We start from the raw sequence: 26176 nt of genomic DNA, 5'->3' as shown, positions 1-26176 counted from the left end.
TGTACACACGTTAAAAACACACACTCGACACTTGTAGCTGAAGAACACGTGTCTCATATCAAACGCTCACCTGGCCGCCACCACGATGGTTCTCTGAGCAGAGTAGATGGTGAAGCAGTGGGGGACAGACCACTCGTTCTCACTTTCCTCAACCTGCAGACAACAGAGACAGATCAGAGACACACAGTCAGGGGGACTGGTCTAATCTAACAATTTAAGATCAGGATTTGACAAAAAAGGGAAACTGAGTCAGAAAAAAGACACCTGCCTCTACTGAAGCATCTATATGTTCATATACAGTTCATTTACATGGAGTTAGATGACATCCCTCCTCTCATTCAGCCTCCTATCAGGATCCATATTAAAATCCCAAACACACCTTTCACTTTTGGCACAAGGAAGCTACGTGCTGTTTACACTTCATCATGTGGGATGTCCATGTTAAACTACAGACAGCTGAGAGGACTGACATGGTGTGCCTGCCTACACAAGCATGGGACAAGAAGGGTAGGGTTTGGGCGTCCAAGCTGGCTCAGAGCTCAGAGGACTTACCGGTGCGTCCAGCACAATGAGCTGCAGCCAGGAGTGAAGCAGAGACATGTAAAGTTAGGAGACCCAGGCCCTCCCTGCTCAACACACTGCCACACTGATACAGCTCACACTAGCGCTGTGGTCAAGACCACCTACCCCGAGACCGAGTCAGGACCAAGACCAGAGAATACCAAGTCTAAGACCAAACCAATGCGAGACCATTTTCAAGACCATTACTATATTTCTTCTATATTTAGACTATATTTACATTATTCCTCAGCTAAAAAGAAAAGATAAATTTATATAAAATCTATACCATATTTAATGTAAACAAAGTTTGGATTGAACAGAACCTGCTAATGTCTCCCACTTTTGACACTGGTGCAACGACATTTTCCAGATGGTTACACAAGCAGATACTTTTGCAGAATAATTTTAATTATCTTAAAGTTATTGAATTACATCACATAAAGTGAGTGAGTGACCTTTGCATTAAAAAAAAGAAAAGAAAAAGAAGTCACTGAAGTGGTGGTCTTGACAGATCTTGAGAAAAATCCAGAGTCCAGCTCAATTGAGATGAGGCCGAGTAAAAATGTTGTTGATTCCGAAACAAGACCAAGACCCGTCTTAGTACCACGACACTAGCTCACACTGAAAGTCCTATGTGTTAACATCTTGTCGTACTATTGGTCTGAGAGTGTGGTCACACTGGGCTCTCCACAGCTTAACAAGACACAAAGTTAGAGGAGGTGAAGTGACTTTGTCTTTGAATACTCACGATCATGCCATGAAGAGGCAGCTGGCCGTGCACTTTGAACTGATTGGTGGCGGTGACACCTTTACTTGTGTAGAGGAGCATGTCTGAGAACTGAGAGGACGACAGACACATTTAGAGACATCTTCAGGCACCAAAGTTCGACTTACAGTTACAGTAGTTTCACACTCACCAGGAAAAACATCCTTTGCTGCAGCCCTTTCTTGGTGAGCTTGTACAGACACCCCTCTCGTATGAACTCCTAGAAACAGACAAAGCTTGTTAGACACCGTAACGTGCTGCAAGTTTCCGGCGCCCCCTGCCCTCGGCTCCGTGTCGCTGCGCTCACCCTGCCTGGTGCCGTCAAGTTCTCGATGCCGATCAAGTCTCTCTGCAGCTCTGTCAGCTTCTGGAAGTTCTCCAGCCGGATCAGACTGCTCTGCAGCTGGGTGGCTATCTCTGCCACTTCCTTCAGAGCCTCTGTATGGAAACAAGAATAATCAGAATCTCAAATATTTACATCTCTGGCTTACTATCTATCATCTGGCTATAGTGACTACACAGCTCGTTCTGTCCTTTTAAAGAATTGAGGAAAAAAAAGAAAACTATCACACTGCATCTAGGGACACCCACCCCCCACGTCCAGGTTCCTATAGTGCACTACATGCTGCTGCACTTCAGCGCACTTATGCAAAATCAAAATAACAGATGTGAGTGTGAAAGTACGCAAATTGACATAGAATGCAAAGTCTCTGCTCTGAGATACAGCAAGACCTAAGTGGCAATGCCAAAAGACAAAAGTATTATCTAGTCTGATCTCAGCATTAGTGACCAACTCATTTATCATTTCACAGTTGACGTCGCATTACCAACAGTAATAGTTGAACAGACTTCGGAGAGCTCACCCTTGCAGTCGTCATGGTCACGGTGCACAGGGGAATAATGTTTGCATAGTCTCTCCAGGATGAGTTTGTAGTGCATGAGGCGCTGGATGGGTTTGAGCAGGAATGTGTTGAGGGGCAGGTAGCAGACCTTCTGCAGCTCAAACTCTTTGTAGACCGTCTCCAGCTTCTTCAGCCTCTTGGAGGCTTTCTCCAGCTCCGTCAGGACCTCGTCGTGCTTCTGGAGGTAGCTGGTGAACTCCTGAGGACCACGAGCATGAAGTACATGACATTCAGTCTGAGAGTCAAACACGTACAGAGCAGGGCATGATAGATCAAGAGCCAGCAAATCACCTTCAGAGCGCACATGTTCCTCAGCATCACGTCGCCGATCCTCTGGTAGTCGCCTTTGACGTGAGCGTTAGAGCGTCCCTCCCTGAGGAGACCGGTCGTTGTTAACATCATAGTCGGTTCATTTTATCCCAGACAAAGACACAGAGGGAACACAACACCTACCAGAGAGCCAGCCTCTGATCCAGCTCCTTCAGGAAGCCTCTGTGGAACTCGTAGATGGGGTCGATGTTGGAGAAGAGGAGGGTCATCAGGCCTTCAGGCATGGCATTTTCTTTGATCACAGCGCTACGGAACCACTGGGAGCAGCAGAGGAACCATAATTATACACATCTTCCTAATAAATAAACAAACTGGTATGAAAACAGTAGAGCTCAAATAATTAGTTGATTAACTGATCAGTGAGGTTTTTTTTTTTGATTAGTGATGAATCAAACTTTCAGCCTCCTCACTGTGATGATTTGCTGCTTCTCTTTGTCTGATGGGATGGCCAACTAAATATTTTTAGTTCAATAGCTTTAGCTTCTTGGTTCAAACAAGTGATGAATAGTGATTTTTCTACTTTTCTGGTGTTTCAATTTTAAAGCGTTGCAGGCTAAACAAGAAATAGTTTCCTGCTATTTCCAATGTTAAACTAAACCTTAAAATTCACTCATAGCGCCTTGTTTTTTTTAGTTTTTTTTTTGTATTTTACAGCTTCATACGTTGATTTTTGGTTTCTGTGGTCATTATCATCTTTTGATTTCTTGCTGTTACAAAAAAGTGGTGTATAATGCAGATTTCTACATTTCTTCACAATAACCACATTATTTGTGTTTTGGTAAATCCAGTAAAAAAAAAAACTTAAAGAGGAACTATGCAAGTCTGGTCGCTTTTCCGCTGTTTTTGTGCATTTGTTTACAACGAAGCCAGTGAAAAAGCAATTTATGGAGCGGTGGATAACGTTATGTAACATATACGATGTTACGATGTGTCTATCTGTGTAGTCTGAACTGTCATAAACAAAAGATTACGGGTTGCAGAACACGTTTGTGTCGTAGTGTCGCAGAGACGAGAGCTGGGACACCGGGGCGGCACAGGTTGGTTTTCAGCCATGAGGCGCCAGGTGGAAGGCAGAGAGCCTCTGTTGTCACTCATAACAAGTCACAAGTCATGTAGTTAACTATCACAATTACTCCGGAGCTTTGTAATTAAGCTAAAAATGTTGCATAGCCACAGGTAAAATCCTGCTTAGTTCCTCTTTAAATTCAAATTAAATTAAAACTCACCACAGTGATGACCTCTAGGTCTTTCAGGTACGTTCGCTCTGTGGTCAGAATCTCTTTGGCAATGAAGTAGGCCTTGTCGGTCGGATATCTCTGAAGCAGAAAAGTGACACAAGTTTTAAAACCGGGTGATGATGATGAAGACAAAACTCACTATGAGAAACTTAACCTTTGTTTTCCTAATTTCTCCATTATATGAACAGTTAGAAAACCCCGTCCCCATTATAAATTACAAGGCTAATGTACTAACTACTAATGTTTTGAGGCGGGGGTGGAAGGGTTGCATATAAGCGGTGTACCTTCCTCCTGCCCTCCTCCTCCTCCTCTAGCCTGGCATTGCTGCCCACCTCGCTCAGGATGGGGCTTTGCAGCGGAGACGGGTTCTGGCCCGGCAGGCTGAGGGTCGACATCTGGAAGGAGGGCGACAGGCAGAGAGGCCCCTTAGAGTTGAAGGGTGAGAGCTGGGGGCTGTCCACCACTGAGTCTGTGGAAGAGGGAATACAGAAATTAAAGATTGTGTGATACTGGGGAAGTTGGTTAAATAAGAACAAAAGGGTTAAATGTCATTCACACTCATTCACACGGGTCTGACATGATCGAGTTTGAGTCAACAATTATGCTCTAAACACAAAAGTTAGTGCAATAGCATATTTACATAAAATACTTTATGTTGCACACAGGCAGATATACACAACCTTCATCTTCACCTAAACTGTTTTTCCACAATTATCTCATTTCCTCTCAGAGAACAACAAGTGGAATGGTTCATCACACACACTGGCCATTAAATGAAAGGGGAGACGGGAGAGTAGACCCAGGCAAGTAATGGTTCCCACATTTCCCACCCCTCGCCATTGTTTTCAGAGCCCTCTGCAAAAAGGACAAATGATTCATTACCAACTTATATGAGCCCGATTCCATTTCAGAGAACTTGCTCTGCTGCTTTTGTTCTGCCCGAGAGCTTCGCTACACAACAACGAGGAAACAAAACAAGCAGACGAAGCGCTAGGCTGTCCTACTGAGTCACAGGTCACCACAGCTGTTCTTCTAATTCTATCAGAGAGGAAAAAGAAAGGGAGAGAAAAAAAGGGGGAGGCTGAGAAGGAAAAAAAAAAAAAAAAAAGTCGGTCCTCGACCCGGAAATAATTGCTCATGCAAAGACTTATCAGGAATGTGGCCTGTCTGGAGGGTAAATAGTTGTTTATAGTCAATGTGAAAGCAGCACAGGGAAAGGCAGGAGGGGAGAGGAGGGAGGACGTCAGGCTCCACAGCCAGAGGACGGGGGTTTGCTGTGGAATGACTTGGCACAAAGCCTGTCCAAACAGAGAGCACACACACACTCAGCTGGAATTAGGTTGAGGAATCTTGTGTATGAGTTCGACTCAACCAACCCCGACAACATATGAATCTGTTGTTTCAAATGTAAAAGAAAAGGGAGTGTGTGTATTGACTTGTTGCAAGACAATACAGGCTTCATCTGCTAATGTTGTTAGACTGAGGAGGACTCAACTCTAAACAGGATAATTAACTGGTCCAGGAGGACATGTGATACAGTCCTTCAGACAATAAAAGCACTGGCTGAGGTGTTGGGCACTAATGAGTCAACACAGACAACATGGAGCATGTTGCTGCAGCATATGACCCCAGCTTTTAATCAATTTTGCGGAGGGATCACAAGCTGCTCATTTACATTGCAAATTGTTCAAAAATGAAGAGGAGGATAAAACTGCAGAATTATAATAGTGTATCATAAAAGAAACAAGAAATTACATCAGTGTTGCTTATGATTTCAGTCTGCATCTCAAAAAGAATTTTAAGTCTGACATTCATGGTACCCAAAAGTGATTACTTTATTCTTGAGAGGAAAACATACAAACATTAAGTACAAATCGTTTATGATAAGTAAATATACAAATTCAGGATTAAGTGATGATTACTCAATGCCTAAGTGCTGTTAGCTTAGCTGGTTATAAATGTCAGCCCGTCATGAATTAAGTCTTTAGTTGAGACGTGGGGAGTAGGACATGGCAGACAAGGAACCAAAAATTAAAAAAAGAAAAAAAGAATAAAAGCCAGCAAGACAAAACCCTTCATCATGTCTCTTTGTGGTTTAGTGTCACTGATGCTGCGTGAAGCTAAATCATCCCCAAGGTGACACAGAAGCGGTCCACACTTGTGACTTAAGAGATATCATAATAAGGAAACATTAAAAAATGGCTACGTGCCATCCTTCAAAATGACAATGAGAACAGGTGAGTGTTTATCAACTGTCTTTTGATGTCTAGAACGGAAAATGCTTAACTTTCCCACTAAGCCCTTTTCCCCACACACACACGTGCTTCCTGGAAACTTCCCATACCTATTAAAAAGTAAACAGGAACGTACACCTGAGATAAAAGCGTATGGCATGAAACAAGTGAAAGTTAAGTGCTTTAAGGCACTGTGGTGCAAGTGCTGCTGACAAGACAAAACTCTGTCACGTTGTACAGAGGGGAAAAAGGCAAACTGTGCAGAGTCAAGTGAAATCTCCCCTCAGGCAGATTTAAGTGAGCTAAACAGGAGGAAATTAAAAACTGGACGCGCTGAGTCAGGGAGGAAATGACATCAGGGAACTAACAAAACGCTACTGATTAGTTTGATATGAACACAGTATTGGGTTTTCAGGTTGTATGGCACAGTAAATTCATCTGAGGTCAGACTCGACCTGACACTGCAGACTAATCCGACGCCTGGAGGGAGGCTAATTTAAAAAAAGCTCTGTGCATACTCTTATATTGGTGACTGACCACATGACTGAAAACAATCGTTCCTTTATCAAAGCTTAAAAACAATATTATAAGAAATGTAGCTAATATAAAAAAGTGATGAAAAACTCATAGCTAATGTGCAAAAGACCCCCCCCCCCCCCCCCCTCCCCTCCCCCAACCCCGTTTTCCTTCCAACACACAGAAAACCATCTTGGTGGTATCCTGGAGACAGCTCATGCTAAAACCCTGAAACATGCTAAAGGCCAGAAGAGACGAGGCAGTGTCGACCCTCACAACACACACTGCTGGTACAACAAAAGCTCCCACACCGACCGCTGTCAAAGAGTCTCCTGGAAGATGGAAAACTCACCACATCTGGACGCTCCACGTTCTAATGTTTAATAACTAGGACGCGCTATTATACTAACACTATTATACATGGCTGGCTGCGGCCTGACATACATGTGATACATTCATTTTGTATAAAGTGGTGTTAACAGCGTACTTCACGGCTCATTAGTACACTGCTTACATTCTTCAACTTCTCTAAACATGACGTAAATATGTTAGTTGGTGAAATACTTTTTCTGATTCTTCACCTACTTGGTGCTGTGTGTGATGTCTGATGTGAAAATGCTGCAACTACTTTAACCAGCAGATGTCAGTAAGGCACAGAAGTGCAAATGCGAAGTGGGGATCCATGGCATGTCTTGTTTTTTTTCGAACACAGGAGGCCTGTGAAGGATCACTGAACCTGGACAACTGTTGGTCTCACTTTTACCCTGAGATGAGAGACTGATTAATCATCACCACTCTGATTGCACTCGACACTGCACAAAAATGATTCATCTATGAAAGCCGGATGATGATTTTTACTGCTGATAATGTACTTTTATATCCTATTTCAAGGTAGGTCAAATAAGGTTAGAAATTATCATAAAATAACTCTTCATTTCTTATAAAGTTCCTTTGATGTGCTATATTTGAGTTTTGCTAAATTGGAAGCATAATGCCAGGCCTTGGACATCACTTTTCTGACCTCCTTCGAGTTAATTTCCTATGTACCGAAAATATTCCTATGACTACTTATTAATCACAACTACAAAGGATGAAGAATGAGTACTGAAGATATAAAGCTTCCAAAATAAAAGTACAAAATGTTTTGTACTTTCTGAAATGCTTGAGGAACTTGCCCCAAATCAACATTTGCTCTAACCAGGCAGAATGCTACTAAAAAAAATAAAGACAGGCTATATTATTCAAGAATCTCATGAAAAAAAGAGGCCAAAACTAGATGAGCTAAGTTTCATGAGAAGACAGGAGTGATAAAAAAAAAAGCACCACAACCTGACCATGGCGGGTACCAAGGACAACAGGTCACATCACTGATACACGTAAGAATAACAGCGCTGCTGCAGAAAACCAAAGTATGGAGCAGGAATTAAAAATGAAGGCGCGTCCCTGTTGTTGCTGTTCATTACTATTAATTACAATGCAGCAAAAAAGAGTTTTTCTGTACATTGGACAGCCCTGGACCGAGGCCTCAAGTGCTTTAAGGACATGTTACATTTTAATCTGAGGGGATCCAGAGGTGTCTGCGAGCGCCAAGGCCTGCAGGTTGTGACACTGGAGGAGGAAGCCCTCGATACCACTGTTCCCTGTCAGGGGGTTACTGTAAAACAGGTTCTGCTCAGGGGGGAGGATGCTGTCAGAGCCCCAGTCAGAGTCTGAGTCAGAGCTGCCGTTCCCAGAGCCCTCGGTGGCGGTGGGCGGGTAGCTGAGCTGCTCGAGCTGCTCCACCAGGTCACTGAACTGCACGGCTGAGCTGCTGTCAGAGCGCACAGAGTACGCTGGGAAGTTTACCATGGAGCTGGCCTCCGACTGGAAGTCAGAGCCGAGCAGGCGGAGTGAGGAGGAGTCGGGGCCTCCGTAACCCACGGACATGGACTCGCCTGCGGAGCTGAGCCCCAGGTTGTCAAGGGAACTGCACTCAGAGCGGTTATTTACTAAGGAGCTGGTCTCTGAATTACCAACGATGCTATCAGGGAAGGGATTGGCATTACCGTTCAGATCCTCAATGCCCAAACTAAAGATCCTGTTTTTGCTGAGGTCAGTCTCCTCCACATCATGAAACTGGTCTACCTTGTCCTCGAGCCCGTACGAGTAGGCCTCGGCCCCCCCACCATAAAAGGATATTTCAGTGGGATCATCATCTATGAACTCCTCTGTGACATGCAGAGGTGAGTTGGACATTGAAAACATGGGATTCTGTTTGGTTCGCAAAAGCTCCGCCTCAAAGGCCTCAGGTGTAAGAACCCCCTTCCTCTTCCCTCCGCCCCCTCCCACTGAGCACCCGGGTCCCCGTCTCCCACCAAGCTCATTATCCTCATTGCCATTTTTGGAAGGCTGTGATTGGGAAGTGCTAGTACCTACACATACAAACAAGGGGCTGCAGTGTCCTGCTGCCTGATTGCTAGGGGCACCTTGAAAAGCGTAGTGGGATGGGGAAGCAGCCTTGACAGGTTCTTCCGTCGGTGGGCTGGGGGGTCTCGTAGTTTGCAGAGGGGACTGAAGCTGCTGCTGCTGTTGGAGAGGCGCTGGAGAATGGCTCAGTGCAGGCAAAGGCTGGGGCTGCGGTTGGAGTTCTGTTCGTGGGAGGACACCAGACATGTGCGCCGGGTGGAAGGACACTGTAGAGGAAGGGGAGCCTGGGGCCCTGAGACTGTCATTGAATGACAAGCTCTGAAAGAGCGCAACACAGACAGGACAAGGAACAAAAGCCGCAAGGGATGAAAAGAAAAGGTGGGAAGTAATAAAAGGAAAGGAGAATTGTATTAGTTTATTCAATAAAGTTAAAGATTTAATTAAATTTTTCTTTTCAAAATGCATCAGCCTTGTAGTGGCACTGACCTGTTTTGGCACATCTGTTGCTAGAGAGCGAGCAGACATTCGTATTTTACTGTTCCTCCTGAGCAACAGAGAAGATCATGTCAGTGTCGAAACGATAAATATCAATTATTAGGAAGCAATAGAAAAGAAAACAACACATCTTTCCCATTAACAGTGTATACACAATATATAGAATCACACACACCTCTGGTATGGCGTTCTCTTTGCTCCGTTTTCCCTGACGTAGTCCACAAGTTGCTTCTGGGTCCTTCCACTGACAGAAAGAGGTTTGAATTAAAATACTAGATAAAGAAACTTCACCGCTCCTCTCAACGAGCATTACAGATGACGTATTGTGTTTGTGTCAGAGGTTTGTACCTGTATCTGAAGGACGAGCCTCTAGTGAAGAGGATAGCTTTGGATTTGGGTTGTGGCTGGTCAAACAAACGGAAAAATGAGTGATATTCAACACAGATCTTCCAAAAGATTTTACACTGGTCTCGACTGGACATCATAAACTCCAGAGTGTCCTGATGGGGCCCCTAAAAACAAAGATAAGCTGATCAGTGGATGAGGAAAGTCAGGCATACAGATAAAATAAACTTCCAGCTCAAACAAGGACACAGATCTTTTCATTAATACGTACATGAACCTCTGGGTGGAGCTTGATCAAGAACCGTTTTCTTTTGAAGCTCAGTTTGCGAATCTTGGACCAGTTGAAGGTATTTATTTTTATGTTGCCCTGGGAGAATAAATCATGTTAAAAGGAACGTAATGCCTTTTGAGCCACATTCTTGAGGACTGAAGGTCACATTAACAAGAGAGAGCTGGTATGCTGGCAGCAGTCACCTGAAAAACCTGAAGGCCCATGTGAGCAACAGCCAGATTGATCTTGGTGCCCTCCCTGTCGGCTGCTGGGTGGAAGCGGACACCGTACATCTCCAGTTTGCGGGAAATCTCCAGGATTTGGAAATCTGATTCGGCAGGAGTCTGGCCCCTGAAACAGAAAATATAACAAATCCATGAACATTCATGAGTAACAACTTGTTCTCTTCATGCTGTTCTTATAACACACAAGCACCTCAGGTCAGGTTTTGAGTTTGATCCTGATTCACTCAAAATTTTAGTGTTGGCTTCATGCTGCAGTTGACATGGTTGACCTTATAAGACAGATTAGAAAACTAGACACTGTCCAACCCTGGCTCAGGACCAGTTTCCAAAACAGGAACTACTTTCTCCTGTCCAAACGGAGCATCACGGCACACGGTGTTCCCCAAGGCTTAATCTATGAGCCGCTTTTATTTAACCTTAACATGGTTCCATTAGGCCAAATGATACAAGACAAATTTGAACCGTCTTATTATGAAATGTGCCACATTAATAATCGCTCCCTTTTCTCATAGTTCTCACAGAGCCCCAGATGATCATCACCCACATGCTATTTTAAGAACTTGCCATTTACAACTACATTTCCCCTCTATGAATTGTCAGGCACCAAGTTTATTGAATTAAACTACATCAGCTACAGCTTTTATGTTTCCCTGAGCACATTTTGAGGATGTACTTTGCAATAAAATGGGGCTTGCGGAGCCAATAGCGTGTTCCCTGGTGGCCATGATGCAGCTTTCCTTTTGATTAACCACATGCAATACAATCTGAACAAACTAAGACTGTATCATGACTTGTACGTCGAGTAGTGTGACCTTAAATCCCTTATAACTTGGAGGATTTGAGAGGCGTTATCTAAAACCATGTGATTACAACCAAACAGCATGTTAGGAAGACATATCCGTCCAATCATCACCACATTCTAATTTTGTTCATCCGTTAAGCAGCGAAATCTCCTTAGGGCCCTCCCCTGCCCCACTGGCCTTATGGCTAATAGACCGGCCAGAGTGAGGGATTAGGCCTGGGGAACTTGCCGCTTGTGCTTCCACCCTGGCAACCAAGGGAAGAGATTAGCAAAGGTCTTTAGAGCCACCTAATACACTCGTTTGAAAATAGCCCCTATTGGCTATAGGATACTACTGTGCTAACAAGGCGGCTGGTGGTGGGAAAAGTGCAGCAAGCAAGTTTGTGAAGCTCTAACCACTGAAATGAGACAAACCCTCTCATTAGAGTTGTTTAGCAAAAAAAACACAGTTCTGTCTCAGTTGACTCGTCTAATCATAGTTAACATTAAACATTTGTGTTTGAAGCCACAGGCAAAGGGGCTCAGGGTGATGTATCACTGCTTACAAGTTTCAGAAATCATGATTCATGTGATACATGTTTTGTAAAGACATAATCATGGAGTTCAGATGATGCAAAAGGTTGGAAGCAACAATGTGTAGATTTGAAATTGAGGGTTCTGGTTTGTTCTAAACGTTTCAACCATGTATGAGTCAATACTCAGGAAATATAATACAAACAGTGTGACTGAAGTGGGGAAGAAGTATGTATGCATTTCCTAAAAACAAGTCTGCCTTTGAAAAAAGTACCACATTCAGGTTGGATATACGAACATGTTTGTCATCTGAGAGCCTGCGTATTATTTTACAGCCAAAACAAAAACTGCTTGTGCTTCTCACTAGTGTTGTATTTCCCTGGTGTACTGTGATTATGCCGTTTGTGTTACCAGTACATCATCACAGCAGGAAACAACTACATTGAACCACAACAGTGTGGCCCTGCTTGGGACCGAGGTCGGCCTGTCACGGTCTGAAGCTGTGTCCACGTCACAGTAAACTGACTCAACATGTTGTGTTTGTACTAGCGGCATTGTAAAATATAAGAACACAGTGAAAACACAGTGATGAAGTGAGAAAAGAGAGTTGCAGCCTGGCTCTCAGCTGGTTATTCTGTGGTCGGGATGACACACTGCAGCAGTGTGTACCAACTTGATGGGATTGAGAGTTGCTGACTTTGACTTTGTTACTGGGAGAAGGGAAAAGACTGATAGCTCTTGGTTTGGTGGTGATTTGCATTGTTAACTATCGTTTTCTCACATAGTCAAAGTCGAGAAAGAGGAAGCAGAACACACAGCGTAACATTAAACAAATGTAAAGCAGACAAGAAGGAGTGACTTACATGTGTCTGCTGTGGAGCTCCATGATCCTCTCCTGCACCTTGTCTTGATAAGGCAACAGCTTGTTCATCCTCAGGTAGTCCCTGTCTGCTACCTCGTCATAGTCACCAATCTCAGCTGTGGTTCATGGAAGAGGAAGGGGACGTCAGTTTTTCTTTGTGCATCAACATACATATCTATTAAGAAAGGACCACTGACTCTCAGGGTGTCCACATTGTTTTTAACAGGGCTTTATAGGAAATCAATTATAAGTTCTGTGACATTTATCTGTGACGTGGAGCTATAGGATGAGATAATAGGGCTGAATACTTAGTAAAATAAACTACTCTTACTGCAGGAACCTGGACATTTTAGCACTTGTATCCTTGTTTGTGTCTTTGCCTGGTCCAAACAACTTTAAAATTAGTACAGATTTTGTGAATATTCTTAATTTACAACGTGTTGCTCAATCATACAAACATAAACCACATTTAATTAGAAATCAAACACATGTTGAAGTAATAATACTTTAAACATACACTGGACGAGATGAGAGGCCAGCAGCGCTCCAGTATTTTCGGTGCAGATCAACCTGCCCTCCATCAGATCTCTTTTCATCTGCAGGGAGAATAAGTACCTAAAAAAACACAGAGGCTTAGTGTCCAATTGTTTTTGTTCATGACAATTAAACGAGCACAAAACAGATTATTATGGATTAAAGGTCTCAGAGAAAGTTAAATATCACACAACAGCACGAATAACTACTACGAAAAACCTGCATTGAAATTTTAGAGTGATTCCTTGAGTTGTTGAGTTCCTTGTTAAAAGAAGATAAATACAAGGTCTGACTGCTGCTGTGCATTAAAAAAAACCTCTGGGAGGACAAATACTGAAAACCATAATCGTGAGAAGAAAAAAATAAAGCTAAAGCTTTTCTGCACAGGCTCAAGATAAATGTAATATCCAATAGGAAATTACAGACACTGACCTTGTGTACTCCTCCTGCAGCTGACCGGGGTCTGGGGGGAAGAATTTCACTGACAGTCTAAATAAGGTATTTGGTGGTCCTGAAAAACACGAAAACATCATCATCAGCAAGCATGCATACACATTTTCATTAAAAGGAGCTTGAGCTAATATTTGAGCTCACTTACTTCTGACTTGTCTAGCAACAGGTTTTGTGGCTTCCAGCCAAACCTGAAGAGAAAGAAACCGCATCATCTCAACAATGTTACAAGAACCTTTTACAATATATGACAAGGTGGTGACAGCTTCACCTTGATGAGTTTTTACACTGAGTCTGTGTCTGACTGATAGCGGAGTCATGTGGAAACATTGTGGGCAGGAACTAGCTTCAACCCTAAGACTCCGTCTGCCCTGGTACATCTGGGCCTGATTGAGGGAGCAATGTGCTAAATCCAGACAGATAAATTGAGAAATTGGTGTCAGCTGATTTTCACCAAAAGTCCTCTCTCAGCTTATTGTTACACGAATGAATGTTAGGGCATCGAGATAAAGTAAGGAAGGACAAGTAAAGATGCTTGTATAATACTTAGTTGTTAACAATTACAGCCAAAACGATCAGTGGATCTGGACTTTATTTGTCAATCAACAGAGCATTGTTTGATTTTGATTTTTAACCAATCATTGAAGTAACTCTTTAAAAAAAAAGGTCAAATATTTGACATTTCTGCTTCTCAGTTGTGAGGATTTGTTGCTTTTTATTGTCTTTTATTGTTTTATTATACTTCATAAGGCTGAATATCTTTGGTTTCTGGAAAAGATCAAAGTGAGGATCAAATGAATTCCCATTTGCCACATTTTAAAACCCCAAAATACTGAATTTCTCTACAACTGCGAATCATTTGGTATTTTTGTTTGAAAAATGACTCAGTTCACTATTCACTGATTTCAAAGCAGCTGTCAACTAATCAACCAATTTCTTTCAGCTCTAATATGTTGTATACTGTGATTTTTCTTTTAAAACTACAGCATATGTTTATGTCATTAAGCCCTTTAAACTTCCATCGGCATCAGTTCCAAATATCCTACATCATGTTTGACTGGTGTTGACACTAACACCGACTCCATCGTCTTTGAAGATGATATGCGTTTCATATCTCTTCTCTGTTGCTCTATAAAAACTTCTAGGTGGTCTTTCTTGAATTACATTTATGTTTTTAGAGGAATGTAACAATGGAAAGTCTGACGTTTGTGGATGGGTATTTGTGTCGGACAAGTTAAAAATATTCCCCAGATTACATACTGCTCAGGTCCAGTAGAAACAACACCACCTCCATGTTTGTGCTGTGAGAAGCTACAGAGGAGTAACTGAGCAGCCAGGGAACGACTTCAAAAAGGTAATCTTGACCCCGACTCAAGTCGTGCTTTTGGCAAGCTGTGACCTACGACCTTTAAAATCTTGCCTGCCTTTGCTCGCCAGTGCTTAGGATCGGCTTGCATGTCGGTTCCTGGATATTCAAAGTGTCAGTTTCAAACAGGAAAGAAAACACACAGTTGCTGGTTTACGTACCCAGTTCAGCTGCATATTCTGAAACTCGAGGCCAAAGTAATCGCTCTCTATGAGGTTGCCTCTGTGGAAAACCTCAGAGAGGAGGGTCTGTCCAAAAGCTTTAGGCTGGAAGGAAAAACAACAGAGAGGAAGGACTCATTATTTTCATCACTACGTCAACGCAAAGATCTCACAAGAGCGGTGATGATAAATCTTACATGCACTGTAGCTGACAAACAACACAGGTGATTAACTATCAAAAACAGATTTCCACTTGGGCCGAGGTGAGTAAGGCCGTGCATGTGTTCAAAGTGAACACTGAGCAAACAGCCCGTCTGTGTGGTGCAGAAAATATTTGGCATCTGTAAATGATCCACTTCATTGTGCGTTTTATGGCCGTCTATGTTCCATCTGTCGATTCAAACGGTCTTCTCGACTTGGATAAATAAATAAACGGCAAGAAATGTATCCTACTGTACGTTTACTGTCGTCTGGCGGCGCTGAGCAGAGCGCAGCAGAGTCACAAGCAGGAAATCTGCCGAAGTTTACCTTCTCAACGCTCTGGGGTTTGTTTTCACTAAATGAAGAACTAATTACTATGCACTAAGAACACTCTGCACTTGAGGTTTGGAATCCTGGCCTGTGACTTTTTGAGAAAATTATAGTCTGAAACATCTGGTTGTAATGTGAAATAGTATTTTTAAAAGCCTTATAAAAAGAACTGCTTTGCATTGGCTAAAGTAAAGCATTACAACTCAAAGAGCGCCAGGAGATTTACTGTAGTTAGTCTTTTCATTACTGTGATACAATCATATGTTCTGCATGCACAAAATCTATAAATCGCAGGTGAAACCTACTGACACAACATCCATAAATTTAGGAATCTGTTACAGAATGCTTTTTTTTTCTTCTCTCCACACATTTACAGTGTCTGATTACAGCTGATCTCAGCCAGAGAGCGAAAAAACCGGTGTGTTAAAATACTTCGTCTGGGTTGTCTTTGAGTGCAGGCCAAACATACTATTCAGACAGCATCAGTAAGTATTCACAGCGCATCTGTGGCCAAACGTAAGGAACCCTTTGACGGATTCTGTCGCAGTTTGACTCATTCAGTGAAAACCGATTCTACAGAACCGATCTAATCATACACTCATCTGTGATGAAGCACTTTGTCAACAAAAGTCATCACAGCAAAACCAAACCTTCCCTGTCAATAAACGACAACATGTCCAAACAAGCTCCCTCTTTAACGTTTCAACGTTCAACCTCTTTCAGTTTTGATTCAGTGTAAACAGCTTTCAACAGTTATGGTTGACTATTTTATGTAGATCTAATCAGCCTAATAACTGAAACCATAGGATTACATTGTATGTGTAAAATGTTATTCAACTAAACTGTGAAAAATTCCAACCCAGAATTGCGTAAATTGGTTTGACATGAAAACCAGAAAGCGATGGCAGATCAGAATAAACTGTTATGTGATTTCTTTCCTCGGTGCAGCAGTCATGAGCAAACTGTGTGTTGACTGGTGCGCTTTCAGAAGCTCCTCCTTTGTGTTTGTCATTAACCCTCTGCAGGAATGTGGAACTGCATTCACTGCACTCTGGTCTCGAGGGAGAGCAAAAAACCTTCCTCTGGGACATTCAGCTTTATCTTCCACAGTCATAGAGGGAGGGATGACAGAGATCTAATTGCTCCTAAAGCAGAGCCATCCAGGAGTTACACTACTACACACACCCGCCTCACCTCCTCCTAAATACACCCAGTTGTAATTTCTTGACAATGTACAACTGTGTGCAGGTAATTTCCCTACAAATCACTTCCCTTTCCTGCTGACCACTTTGGGTTATCTGTGTGTGCAATCTTTTAGTGTATCCAGCACTGTGGGCAGAGTTATTATACTGCACCACCGTTTTGTCATCTCTTCATTCAAGAACGGTTATTCTAAGTGACAACCGGGGGAAAGATGGAAAGGAGCCAAACTTTAATCTAGAGCAACAACATGACAGAGCAGGCAGAGACAGTGATCATCTCCGTGCTCGCTTTGCTCACAGCCGTGTTGAGAGAGCCACAGATAAACTATCAGCAGCACCAACAAATGACAGAATATTCTAGAAGTGATATATTTTCCTTTTATTAAATGCTGCTGAAATGATTTCCTGATTAATCAGTTGGTGAAACAACTGAAATTAAGTCTGGCATTTCAGGACGACCATCACTAAATTTTTTGAAGGTCAATTTAATAATAGTTTGGAGCAGGATAAAGGCAATGACTGATTAATCAGTGAATGAAAAAAGCACATTATGAGTCAACGGTCTAGACAGCCTGCAGAGAGTCAGCACAGTCAGTCAGCATATGGTTAAAACGACCATGACAATGCTGGCAGCTCAGCTGTAGAAAGCTCCATTTCCACAATACAGAGGGCAGTTTATTCTGCATTTCGAGCCCTGCTTGAATATAAATCTCAGGTTCACACCAGTGTTACCCTGACCTTCTGTGTGAAGATCTACTGCAATAAGAAGATGTAGCCTGAACCAGTGGTGGAGGGTGTGTAGCCATCAGCCACTGGCAGAAGATACGTCTGCTGACAACTAAAGTTTATAAAATATCCGATCGGCCAAACCGATTAATCAGTCTACCTCTAATCAGAGTTTTAGGCTGAAGATTATTTACAGGTTATTTCTCAGGTTTGGGGCAGTGTAAAGCAGTCAGTTCCTTCCAAAACACATAATACAAAATACTACTTGATTTAAAAAATATATATTCAGGTATCTCATTTGGTCAGCATCCCCCAGCCCATGTGCGATAATGACTCATCTGAATCCATGTTTTGCCACTCGGATAAATATGTCTCAGCAGCAGCACCACAGGCTTCCACCTAACAGCCTGTGATGTGACAGGGAGATCAGGCTCAGCGTGTTCACACCCAAGTTGCGGGCTGGACCACGCTCTCATTTCTGAGCTCCAACGTTAAGGCAGGTCAGTGGGTCACCCAATCAAGCTCCGAAAGCAGCCGGGATTATGACAAACAGATGTTTCTGTGGGAGGCAAATCTTCCCGTGTTTGTGTGTGAAGAGGAGGAGGGGGGGGGGGGTGAGGCATTTGAGTGGTGAGTATGAAAAGTAGTCAGCTATGTGGGAGGACTGCTCTTCTCATGCACAGAGAATGAAGAAGAAAACAGACAAAAATGCACACATGCACACAGGTGAAACCCAGATATGATCCGTCCCAATTCAAAGGCTGGGTGGAGCTTGCAGGACAGGTTAAGCGTGGTTGATACTTCCCATGGCCGTGAACCTCCTCCTGACAGCAGGGGTGTGTTGGGGCTTGCATTTGGCACAGTAGGATGTACATTGTTTAGACGTCGCCACCAGGAGATTTCCCCCTGCTGACGCGCATTTTAAAAGCTCTGCGACTCCAGCGGCCACTTTCACACGTTCGTGAGGAGGAGACGTTTCTAAAGTTTTCGGCGGGTTCTTTGAGGACTTTTCTTATCCAAATGGCAACTTTCATTTAAATAACTGCTGCTGATTTCACCATCTCACCATCTGGCTTAGGGACACGCCTGTGGGCAGCTGGTCAGAACAGCAGTAGATAAACACTGTCTAAGAGGTAATCGGGGTTAGGTGTGTCAGTGTGCCTTCTGCTCAAGTCACCTGTGTAACCCAGATATGTTGCAACCTCGGCCTGGCAGATAGAAACTTTAGTGAGTGACAGGTCATCAGTGCTAGCTTTAACAAGTAAGAGCAGGAGAGCTGTGTGATGTGCAGAGCGAGGGGCTGTTTGAGATGTTAAACAAGTCCTTCTAGGCACAGCCATTAGATTGTTTAGCTACTTCAGCTCACAGTGGGACAGTGTGAGTGCTTTGTATAGATGAGAGCCCAGTGCTCAGCTGTAGTGGTTGTAATGAAGAGTGCTCCTTTTTTTGAGCATGCACATGAAACACACTCCCAGTCGTGGCCGATCGGTCACAAACAAAATCAAACTCGTCTTGTACATTTCCTCCTAACTACAATCAAGTGCTTTTTTCAATCCGGAAATCTTGCTCAAGAAGACAGAACACTTTTAAACAGTTCATTGTGTGTTTCACAAAAAGCAGTGGTGATTCATTATCATTACCATTGAATTACACAAGTTTCATCATCGGGTTCTTGCAAAAAAAGAAAAAAAAAAAAATCAAACCGATTTATACAACAGGCCACTGCTTGAAATTCCTCGGCCAAACTTTGAACAGGGCTTCACTCCTGAGTGTGTGTGTGTATGTGTGTGTCCCTTCCCCCACCTCTCCAGCTCAAACTTTGTACCGGCCCGACTGCTCCCTCTAAACTACTCTTTTAACACCAGCCGCTGCCCCTCTGTCTCCCCCAAACCCACTTGCTTGTCAGCCTTGCTATTTATGTGCTTGTTTGCTAACACTAAAGCAAAGCTTGCCCTGGATTCCCTCCCACCAATATACCCCCCCCCCCCTCCCTCCCTCCCCTCCTCCTCCTCCTCCAACTGTACTGCAATTTCACACAGCTAGGTCCCACATACCACCCTCAGCCTTTTTGCGAGTTTTCGAGCTGTAAGTTAAGGCCAGCAAAGGGATTGGCTGTGCTGGATAAAAGAAGCCTGTGTTTCTCTGCGCTCCTGGCCCTGCCTCCCTGTCCAGAAACCACAAGGCTGAGCTTTCTCCTGTGCTGCCTGTGGGAGGGGCCTATGGATAAGAGCCATGCAAGCAAATGTCTGCTGATGATGACCATGCTGGGTACCTGCAGTAGATAAAAGGGATCAACAGATCAAAGCGCACACACACTCTGATCTGATTTGTCTGTTGCAGGTTCCAGGCTGCAGACACATTACGTGGCCATAAATCTACGTCCCCCCCCCCCCCCCCCCCCATCACAGCCTTGGTTTATCATTCTCACAAGAAATCAAATCTATAGTGTTTCACAGATAACAATGCATATAGAGAGCAAATTATTTTCTTCTTCTTTTTAAAATCACATTTGACATCAGAGTGTGTATGTATCGGAGTAGCACTGAGAGGAAATAGCAGGTGATGAAGAGTGTACACAAACATGTAAGATATTTGGGCAGCTGAGCAACCAAACTGCCACAATGAGGGGAGGCAGTTGCTTTAAGGCCACAACCATTTTGGACATTCAACGCTGCAATTTCGGACCTATTTTTACATCTAGTATTCATGAAGGAAAACTACAGTTCAAACGTAGGAGAGGTTATGCTGCTCCATTCATTTTTGTTTCAAAAGATTGTGGTCAAATAAGACATAAAAGTCCAGATTGATATGGCACGCTGGCTGTGTGTTTTTAAAGAGGAAATTCATGCTCAAGTTGCGTGTATGGCTCTGCAGCCATTCTGTACACACACATAAAATGCCACTCTGCCACCAGCCCACGACTCCTCAAACTGAATGAACAGAAATATTAAAGCAATGTCGGGCAGCGGTGAACAAGCAAGCCTCTCAGAGGACATCTTGTTCTCAGCAAACTGCAGTCTGCTTGACAACAGGATTGCCGTCATTCCCCTTTTGCAGCCATGTATTTCTGTCTGCCACCTCCTATCAACACGTCGTCCGGAGCTTACTTTGATCTCTCTGAGCCAAGTTCGGTCGTCTCGATACGCGGGGGCTGATAATCGCCATAAAAATCTCAAAAGTTTATTTTCCTCTAGACTGAGCAGTGCGTGGACCCACTTCCCTACAAATTAAAACTTGCCTGTCGCACGCTGTTAGCTTAATACTTTGAGACGACATATGGTGCATAAGATTATGAAATGTCTGTCTCAGCAGTGCTCCTAAACTACATCTGCCAGACCCGTTATTGTTGTGGCTACATGAGGATTTAGGACGGAGCGGCTGCACAACTTACATATATTAACCCATTCTCACACAATTAGTGGCTGCCAGCTCTAGTTATATTACACTGCAAATTAAACCCCCTCTATCAGCTGCACAATGACTTGGTTGTTTATTTATTGTGGAGAGTCTTCTTTGATCACTTTGCTTTCCCCCCCTCCTCACAGAAAAGGCAGGAAACTTGCTCTGATATAGTGGCTTCCTTATTGCTTCCTATTCGCCTTCTCAATGACTCTTGCAGCAACTTGGCAAGTAAACATGGGAAAGCACTGTCACAGAGTGGATCTAAAAGTTTCTCCAAGCCAACCAGCGGTCTTTAAAAGAGATTAAACTTCTCTATAAAGTAATTACAGTGAAAGGAAACAGTTTGGCTGTATCTTTCTCATGTTAACATTTCAGAGTTTTAAGGAATCACCATGTTCAGTTTAAAACCGAGAGAAAAAAAATTTGATCTGCACAAATCAATTTCATTATAGGATGTCAGTGAATTGACAGCACATAAAAAAGGCATGAAGTTTGTCAATCCTCTCCTGTCTGGCAAATAAATAAAGTCAAGTCATCCCAGAAATCTTGTGGCTGATTGTTATACAGCAAAACAAGACTAGGCCCACTGTAGTATGTCCAAGGTTGCATCCTGCACTGAGGAATATGCAGGTTTATAATTTATATGCTTTTACAATGCATGACTTTTACAACAACTGTGTTTAATCAAATCATAAACCTGAACTCATTCACATGCTTGAGCCCTGGATGGTCATGTATTGGTCACACCAAACAGCAGGAGAGAAAACTAGCACTACTACTTGGGCAGAAAAAACAGCAAAGACATGTGTGAGTGCCCTGGTGAGTTACACTTAGTTGCCCGAATAATGCCCGACTTAAGGAGGAAGAGATTTCCGCACCAAAGCCATGTGGCAGCTGTCCCCAACCCCAGCTACACGCCAGCAGGATAACAGGCCTATAAGGTAAGAAACAGCCTGTTGTGTACCAAACTGCAGACTTATCAGTAGTGTAAATAACAGAAGTTTCAGGAAGGCACAATGAGGCAACAGTTAAGGAGACACTTACGTCGATGTCAAAGAACTCCTGGGAGTCGTCCAACCCCTGCACACGGATTTGTAGTCCTCGCCCATGGCTTTTGCTCCCGCTGACCATGTTGCCACTGAGACTCTGGCCCGGCTCCAAAGTGCTGATACCAGCATTGAACTGGGCTCCCAGCCTTGTGCCAGGGGTCTGCAGGACCCGGTATGAACCCTCTATGTCCCCCATTACAGGTCAGAGCAGCTCCTCCACACCTCACTCCTGCAAACACAAGGAGGGGAGGACAAACAAACAAAAATCAGAATCAAAGTTGAGGGAATATAACAAAAACATGATGAAACAATTGTGGTTAAATAATGTTACAATTAGTCTGAGTGCGGGCGAAGCTGTAATGAAACTTGAGTCACAGCTCAGTCCTGGTGGTGACCGGTTTAACATAGTTTTGGCATGTTTCATTCAAACTGTAGGCTAGTCTTAATACCTGTGGCTGTTTCTGGACATACATTATACTCACAACACACCAGGTTGTTACATATTATCCAAAAGCCAACACAATGTTATTCTATGTAGCACTCAACAGTGAGTGAGTTAAAGCCTGACCCATAAGACGACCCAAAAATACGACAAGTAATGACGGCGTGCAGATTTGCGTTTATTCGCGGTGGTCGCGTGTGGGCCTCACTGGGTCACTAGACCTGAGTGTTGCGTTCACGAACATCCTCAAAATAGAAAAACAACCGAGCGACGTGACTGAAACTTCAAAGAATCAATAGTTTACTTTCTTTTCGAGAGAGGAGGCTCAGTTTACCGACGAGAGGTGAGCCGAAGTAATAAAACCCTCAACCCAGTTTTCTCTCCGACAAAGTCGCCACACCAGAATATCACAAAATGATAATTATGTCCACACAGCAGCGTCAAACTTACCGTTCTGTCCGTGTGGAAACTAAATGCTAAAAGTTTGCAACAGCGAAAAGAAAAGGACACTACTCCAGTCCATGGTCGTCGTCGTCGTCGTCGTCCGAAGGAGTGCGCACTCTGACTACTATGTCATTGGCTGCAGCACTCCTCTGCGTCCTACTATTGGTTCAACTGTGTCCGAGGATTGTAGGCTTCAGAGCCAACACTTACCTTCCTTCACTTTAAATAGCTTTGATGGATGGAGAATAAACTGGTCCGCCTCAAAAATTACACGTTGTCTTTCCTTTTTGTTGTTTTTTCTCGTGAAAAAGTTCTGCTAGTTTACACGTCTCCTTGAGGCCGATGGTTGTCAACACCCAGAGGAAACAAAATGACTGTTTTATCAGATTAGTTTTTATTTGATTTGACTCACCAAGTCAAACAGGCGTTATTGAAGTTTGGGCTGAAGTTGGACCCGTAGATGATACGAAATGCGTGTGATTTTCACTGTATCTTTGAAATAATAGTAAATTTAGAAACTTTTATCTGGACATAATTAGGTAATAATGTGTGTGTGTCTGTGTGTGTGCGCGCGTGCGCGTCATGAGTCAATATATAGATGGCAGTGCTGCAGTAATCAATGTATGTGATGAGCTGTTTGCACTTTGGTCCATTGCAGCAGCACTTGAATAAAAAGAGTCAAACAACTAAAATGAAGAAACAGAGAAACTACCTCTGATGTTGTGATAGGCTAGAGCTCCCCCTGCTGTTTCCTTCACATAAAGATCACAGTTATATCATCCCTACAAACCAAAATTCTGATACATATGAGCAAGGAATATATTTTCATGAAATAGATTTTATGTGCTAAGATGTAGCAAATAAAATGGGAAAAGCCGTTTGTAAGAATGAATACACCGTAGCCTACATTCAAAATAAAAAAAAACTGTTGAGGGACTTTAAGCATTTAAATGTGATTATATATTACATTAAGAGGTGTGTATATAATGTATAGTGTCACTATTTGAATCACAAGGATAATAGAATATTTCAGATTTCATATTAAGTGTGTTTTGGAATATATCTGTGAATTTAAGAGTTCGTAAAATAAGACAGGCTACACTTCCTGTCATACAGAGTTAAAAGAAATAACTGAAGGAAAAGTTTGAATAAAAATATTATTACCTCAACTTTTTTCAATCCCAAAATATAAACACTAAACTACAGACATTAGAACATCTTTGCAACAGCTTCAGGTAAATCCTCAGAGACATACTGTAGCCTACATTAATTTACTATTGGTGATGTTGGTGTTTTTTTGTTTTTGTTTTTTTAGAAATATGTCACATAAGAAAAGCAAAACCATAGGACCTCAGTCTTAAAATATAAGATGTTTATATGATAGGCTATTATATCGTTCTTTAAATGCAATACAATGCAGCAGAATAGAACATGTCAGAATAAAGTAATTTGAGTGTTTCTTTCCTCTACTGAGTTACATATTTTTCATGGTTGTCATTTGAATGCCTATTGTTGCTGTTCTTCCTCAGTCTTTGATTTTCCAGTGTTGTAAATAAGAGAAATATAGCCTAAAGCTGAATAGAGAGGAACTATGGAGTCTGGACTTCTGTGTTCCCACACTGTCTATTTGTTTGCATTATCTTCAAAGAGTCCTGGCCTTCCTTACGGTACCCAGGGTTGATGGCATTAGTCTTACGAATGTGTATTTCAGTTGTGATAACAATGTTATTTTTAGATCGACACAATTACAATAACACATAGGCAAGTAAGAAAAAATAAATAAGATGAGCTTCATATATTTTTGCTGAAAGTATATCAATAGTCACTGGTAAGGCTTTTGGGTTGTTTAGATTGTGTTAGATAGATAGACCCCCCTCAGAGACTAATAAGTATAACAATTTATTTAATATTTAAAGTATTATTGAATTTTCTGTTTACCTCTATAGCCTTTATCTATCTCCAATCTCACTGTTACGCCATATAATCTCTGGTTAAAAAAAAATATACATACGGTATGCCTCTCCTGAGCTATCTCTTACTGATCTTCATGATTCAGAGACTGGACACCTGCTGCCTCAGTCAAGAGAAGGATGAAAGAAGCATCTTAGAATATCTGAACAGTTTTCTAACAGGCCACAGACTTTGCAGGAGTTAAGGGCTTCAATAAACTATGTCACATTCAATAGAAATAAACAAGTAAAACAATTTTCACTGGGCATTACATAGTTAACATATAGCCAGTATCTAGCACAATACTTTGACTACAGGCCAGAGTTACTCACAGATATAAGAATTTATTTTGAATTTCCTTCTGTGCATGTATTACTGACATACTGGGACAGATAAGGTGATGCACTGAAGTGACCAATTATGTACCATTAACATTAAATGTGTATCCTTTATCACCATATAGTGTAGCTAATAACATTAAAATGCTTACAGATTCATATATTTGACTATAATAAATCTCTTATTTGTTTTTTTTTCTGGACCTTTCAGTCTTATCTTGTGGGTGTCACTAGCTTTGAAAGTGGGCTAATGTCATCTGGTGATGAAGGCCATAAAACACACCTGAAAGCTAAAAAAAAAGGGAATTGAGAAATTCATTTCATTTGATATTGTGTAACAATAAGTACAATTTGCAAATCAAGTGTAAGAGTGTAAGAATATGTCTTCTAAGAGGAAATAATGTGTCGTTACAGCCATATGTTATGAAAGGTGTGTATAGTAGGTAATGAACCCAGTTAGGGTAATCATTTTTGAAAAGATATAGCCCTACTACAAGTGATGACAAGTAATGTGTGATGTAACTGATACAGGAAGATAAAAAGCAGAATCTGTGTAGCTTGTTTTGTTTGCACAAGTAGCTGAGTCATAATCTGTTGCCTCATATCTGCATCCTAATCAAGAGATTTCTGATGCTGCAAACTGCCTCCAGCTCCAGCTCATCGGTAACTAATGACATTTTTGGTTAAATCTGGTCCAGTACATTTAATTTGTGCAGCTGAATCAAATGGAAAAAAATATGCAATTTCAATGCATTTTCAATGTCGTGCAAACTCTTAGGCCTATATTGAGGACACATTTCAGGCAGAAGCACTGGCCTCACAAACTTTGAGAATTTGAGATTTGCCATGTTATTGATCATCACTGCACATGCAAGAAACAACAACATGACTGTTGTCCTGCTAAGCTGCTGAGTCACAAATTCATCTACAAATTTCTATAGTCAGTATTGGCTTTTTTTTTTCCTTCGCAGTCAACTCGCGGTAAACTGTGGACTCCACGACCTTGTGCTGTGTATCCATTAAAGCAATACTTACCGATCTGGCATTTCACTCAGCACAGCACAAACATTTGAAAATCAACAGCTCCACCTCCCT

General features: G+C 42.4%; 1 protein-coding gene across 4 annotated transcripts in view; it reads right to left on the bottom strand.

Moving 5' to 3' along the window:
- Positions 1-23092, bottom strand: part of farp2 (FERM, RhoGEF and pleckstrin domain protein 2) — a 28125-nt gene extending 5033 nt beyond the window's left edge. For 2 of the 4 annotated variants that reach the window (XM_083969911.1, XM_083969913.1), the window contains exons 1-22: positions 22800-22951; positions 21903-22136; positions 14998-15102; positions 13619-13661; positions 13453-13531; positions 13004-13101; positions 12488-12602; positions 10268-10415; positions 10065-10160; positions 9797-9960; positions 9624-9692; positions 9440-9497; positions 9013-9271; positions 4082-4266; positions 3786-3875; positions 2683-2816; positions 2521-2602; positions 2191-2428; positions 1635-1765; positions 1479-1547; positions 1310-1399; positions 71-153 (exon numbers count right to left, since the gene is read on the bottom strand). In XM_083969911.1, coding sequence (XP_083826037.1) covers positions 71-153; positions 1310-1399; positions 1479-1547; positions 1635-1765; positions 2191-2428; positions 2521-2602; positions 2683-2816; positions 3786-3875; positions 4082-4266; positions 9013-9271; positions 9440-9497; positions 9624-9692; positions 9797-9960; positions 10065-10160; positions 10268-10415; positions 12488-12602; positions 13004-13101; positions 13453-13531; positions 13619-13661; positions 14998-15102; positions 21903-22103 — 2537 coding nt within the window. In that variant the 5' untranslated portion in view covers positions 22104-22136; positions 22800-22951. Of the gene's footprint in view, positions 1-70; positions 154-1309; positions 1400-1478; positions 1548-1634; positions 1766-2190; positions 2429-2520; positions 2603-2682; positions 2817-3785; positions 3876-4081; positions 4267-9012; positions 9272-9439; positions 9498-9623; positions 9693-9796; positions 9961-10064; positions 10161-10267; positions 10416-12487; positions 12603-13003; positions 13102-13452; positions 13532-13618; positions 13662-14997; positions 15103-21902; positions 22137-22799; positions 22952-23003 lie in introns of those variants that run through there. The other 2 variants (XM_083969912.1, XM_083969914.1) reach the window with 2 other exon arrangements.
- Between the last annotated feature and the right edge of the window lie 3084 nt (positions 23093-26176).

The sequence above is a fragment of the Trachurus trachurus genome (assembly GCF_905171665.1).
Source record: "Trachurus trachurus genome assembly, chromosome: 4".
Taxonomy (NCBI): Eukaryota; Metazoa; Chordata; class Actinopteri; order Carangiformes; family Carangidae; genus Trachurus; species Trachurus trachurus.
This window is presented reverse-complemented; position numbering and strand designations above follow the sequence as displayed.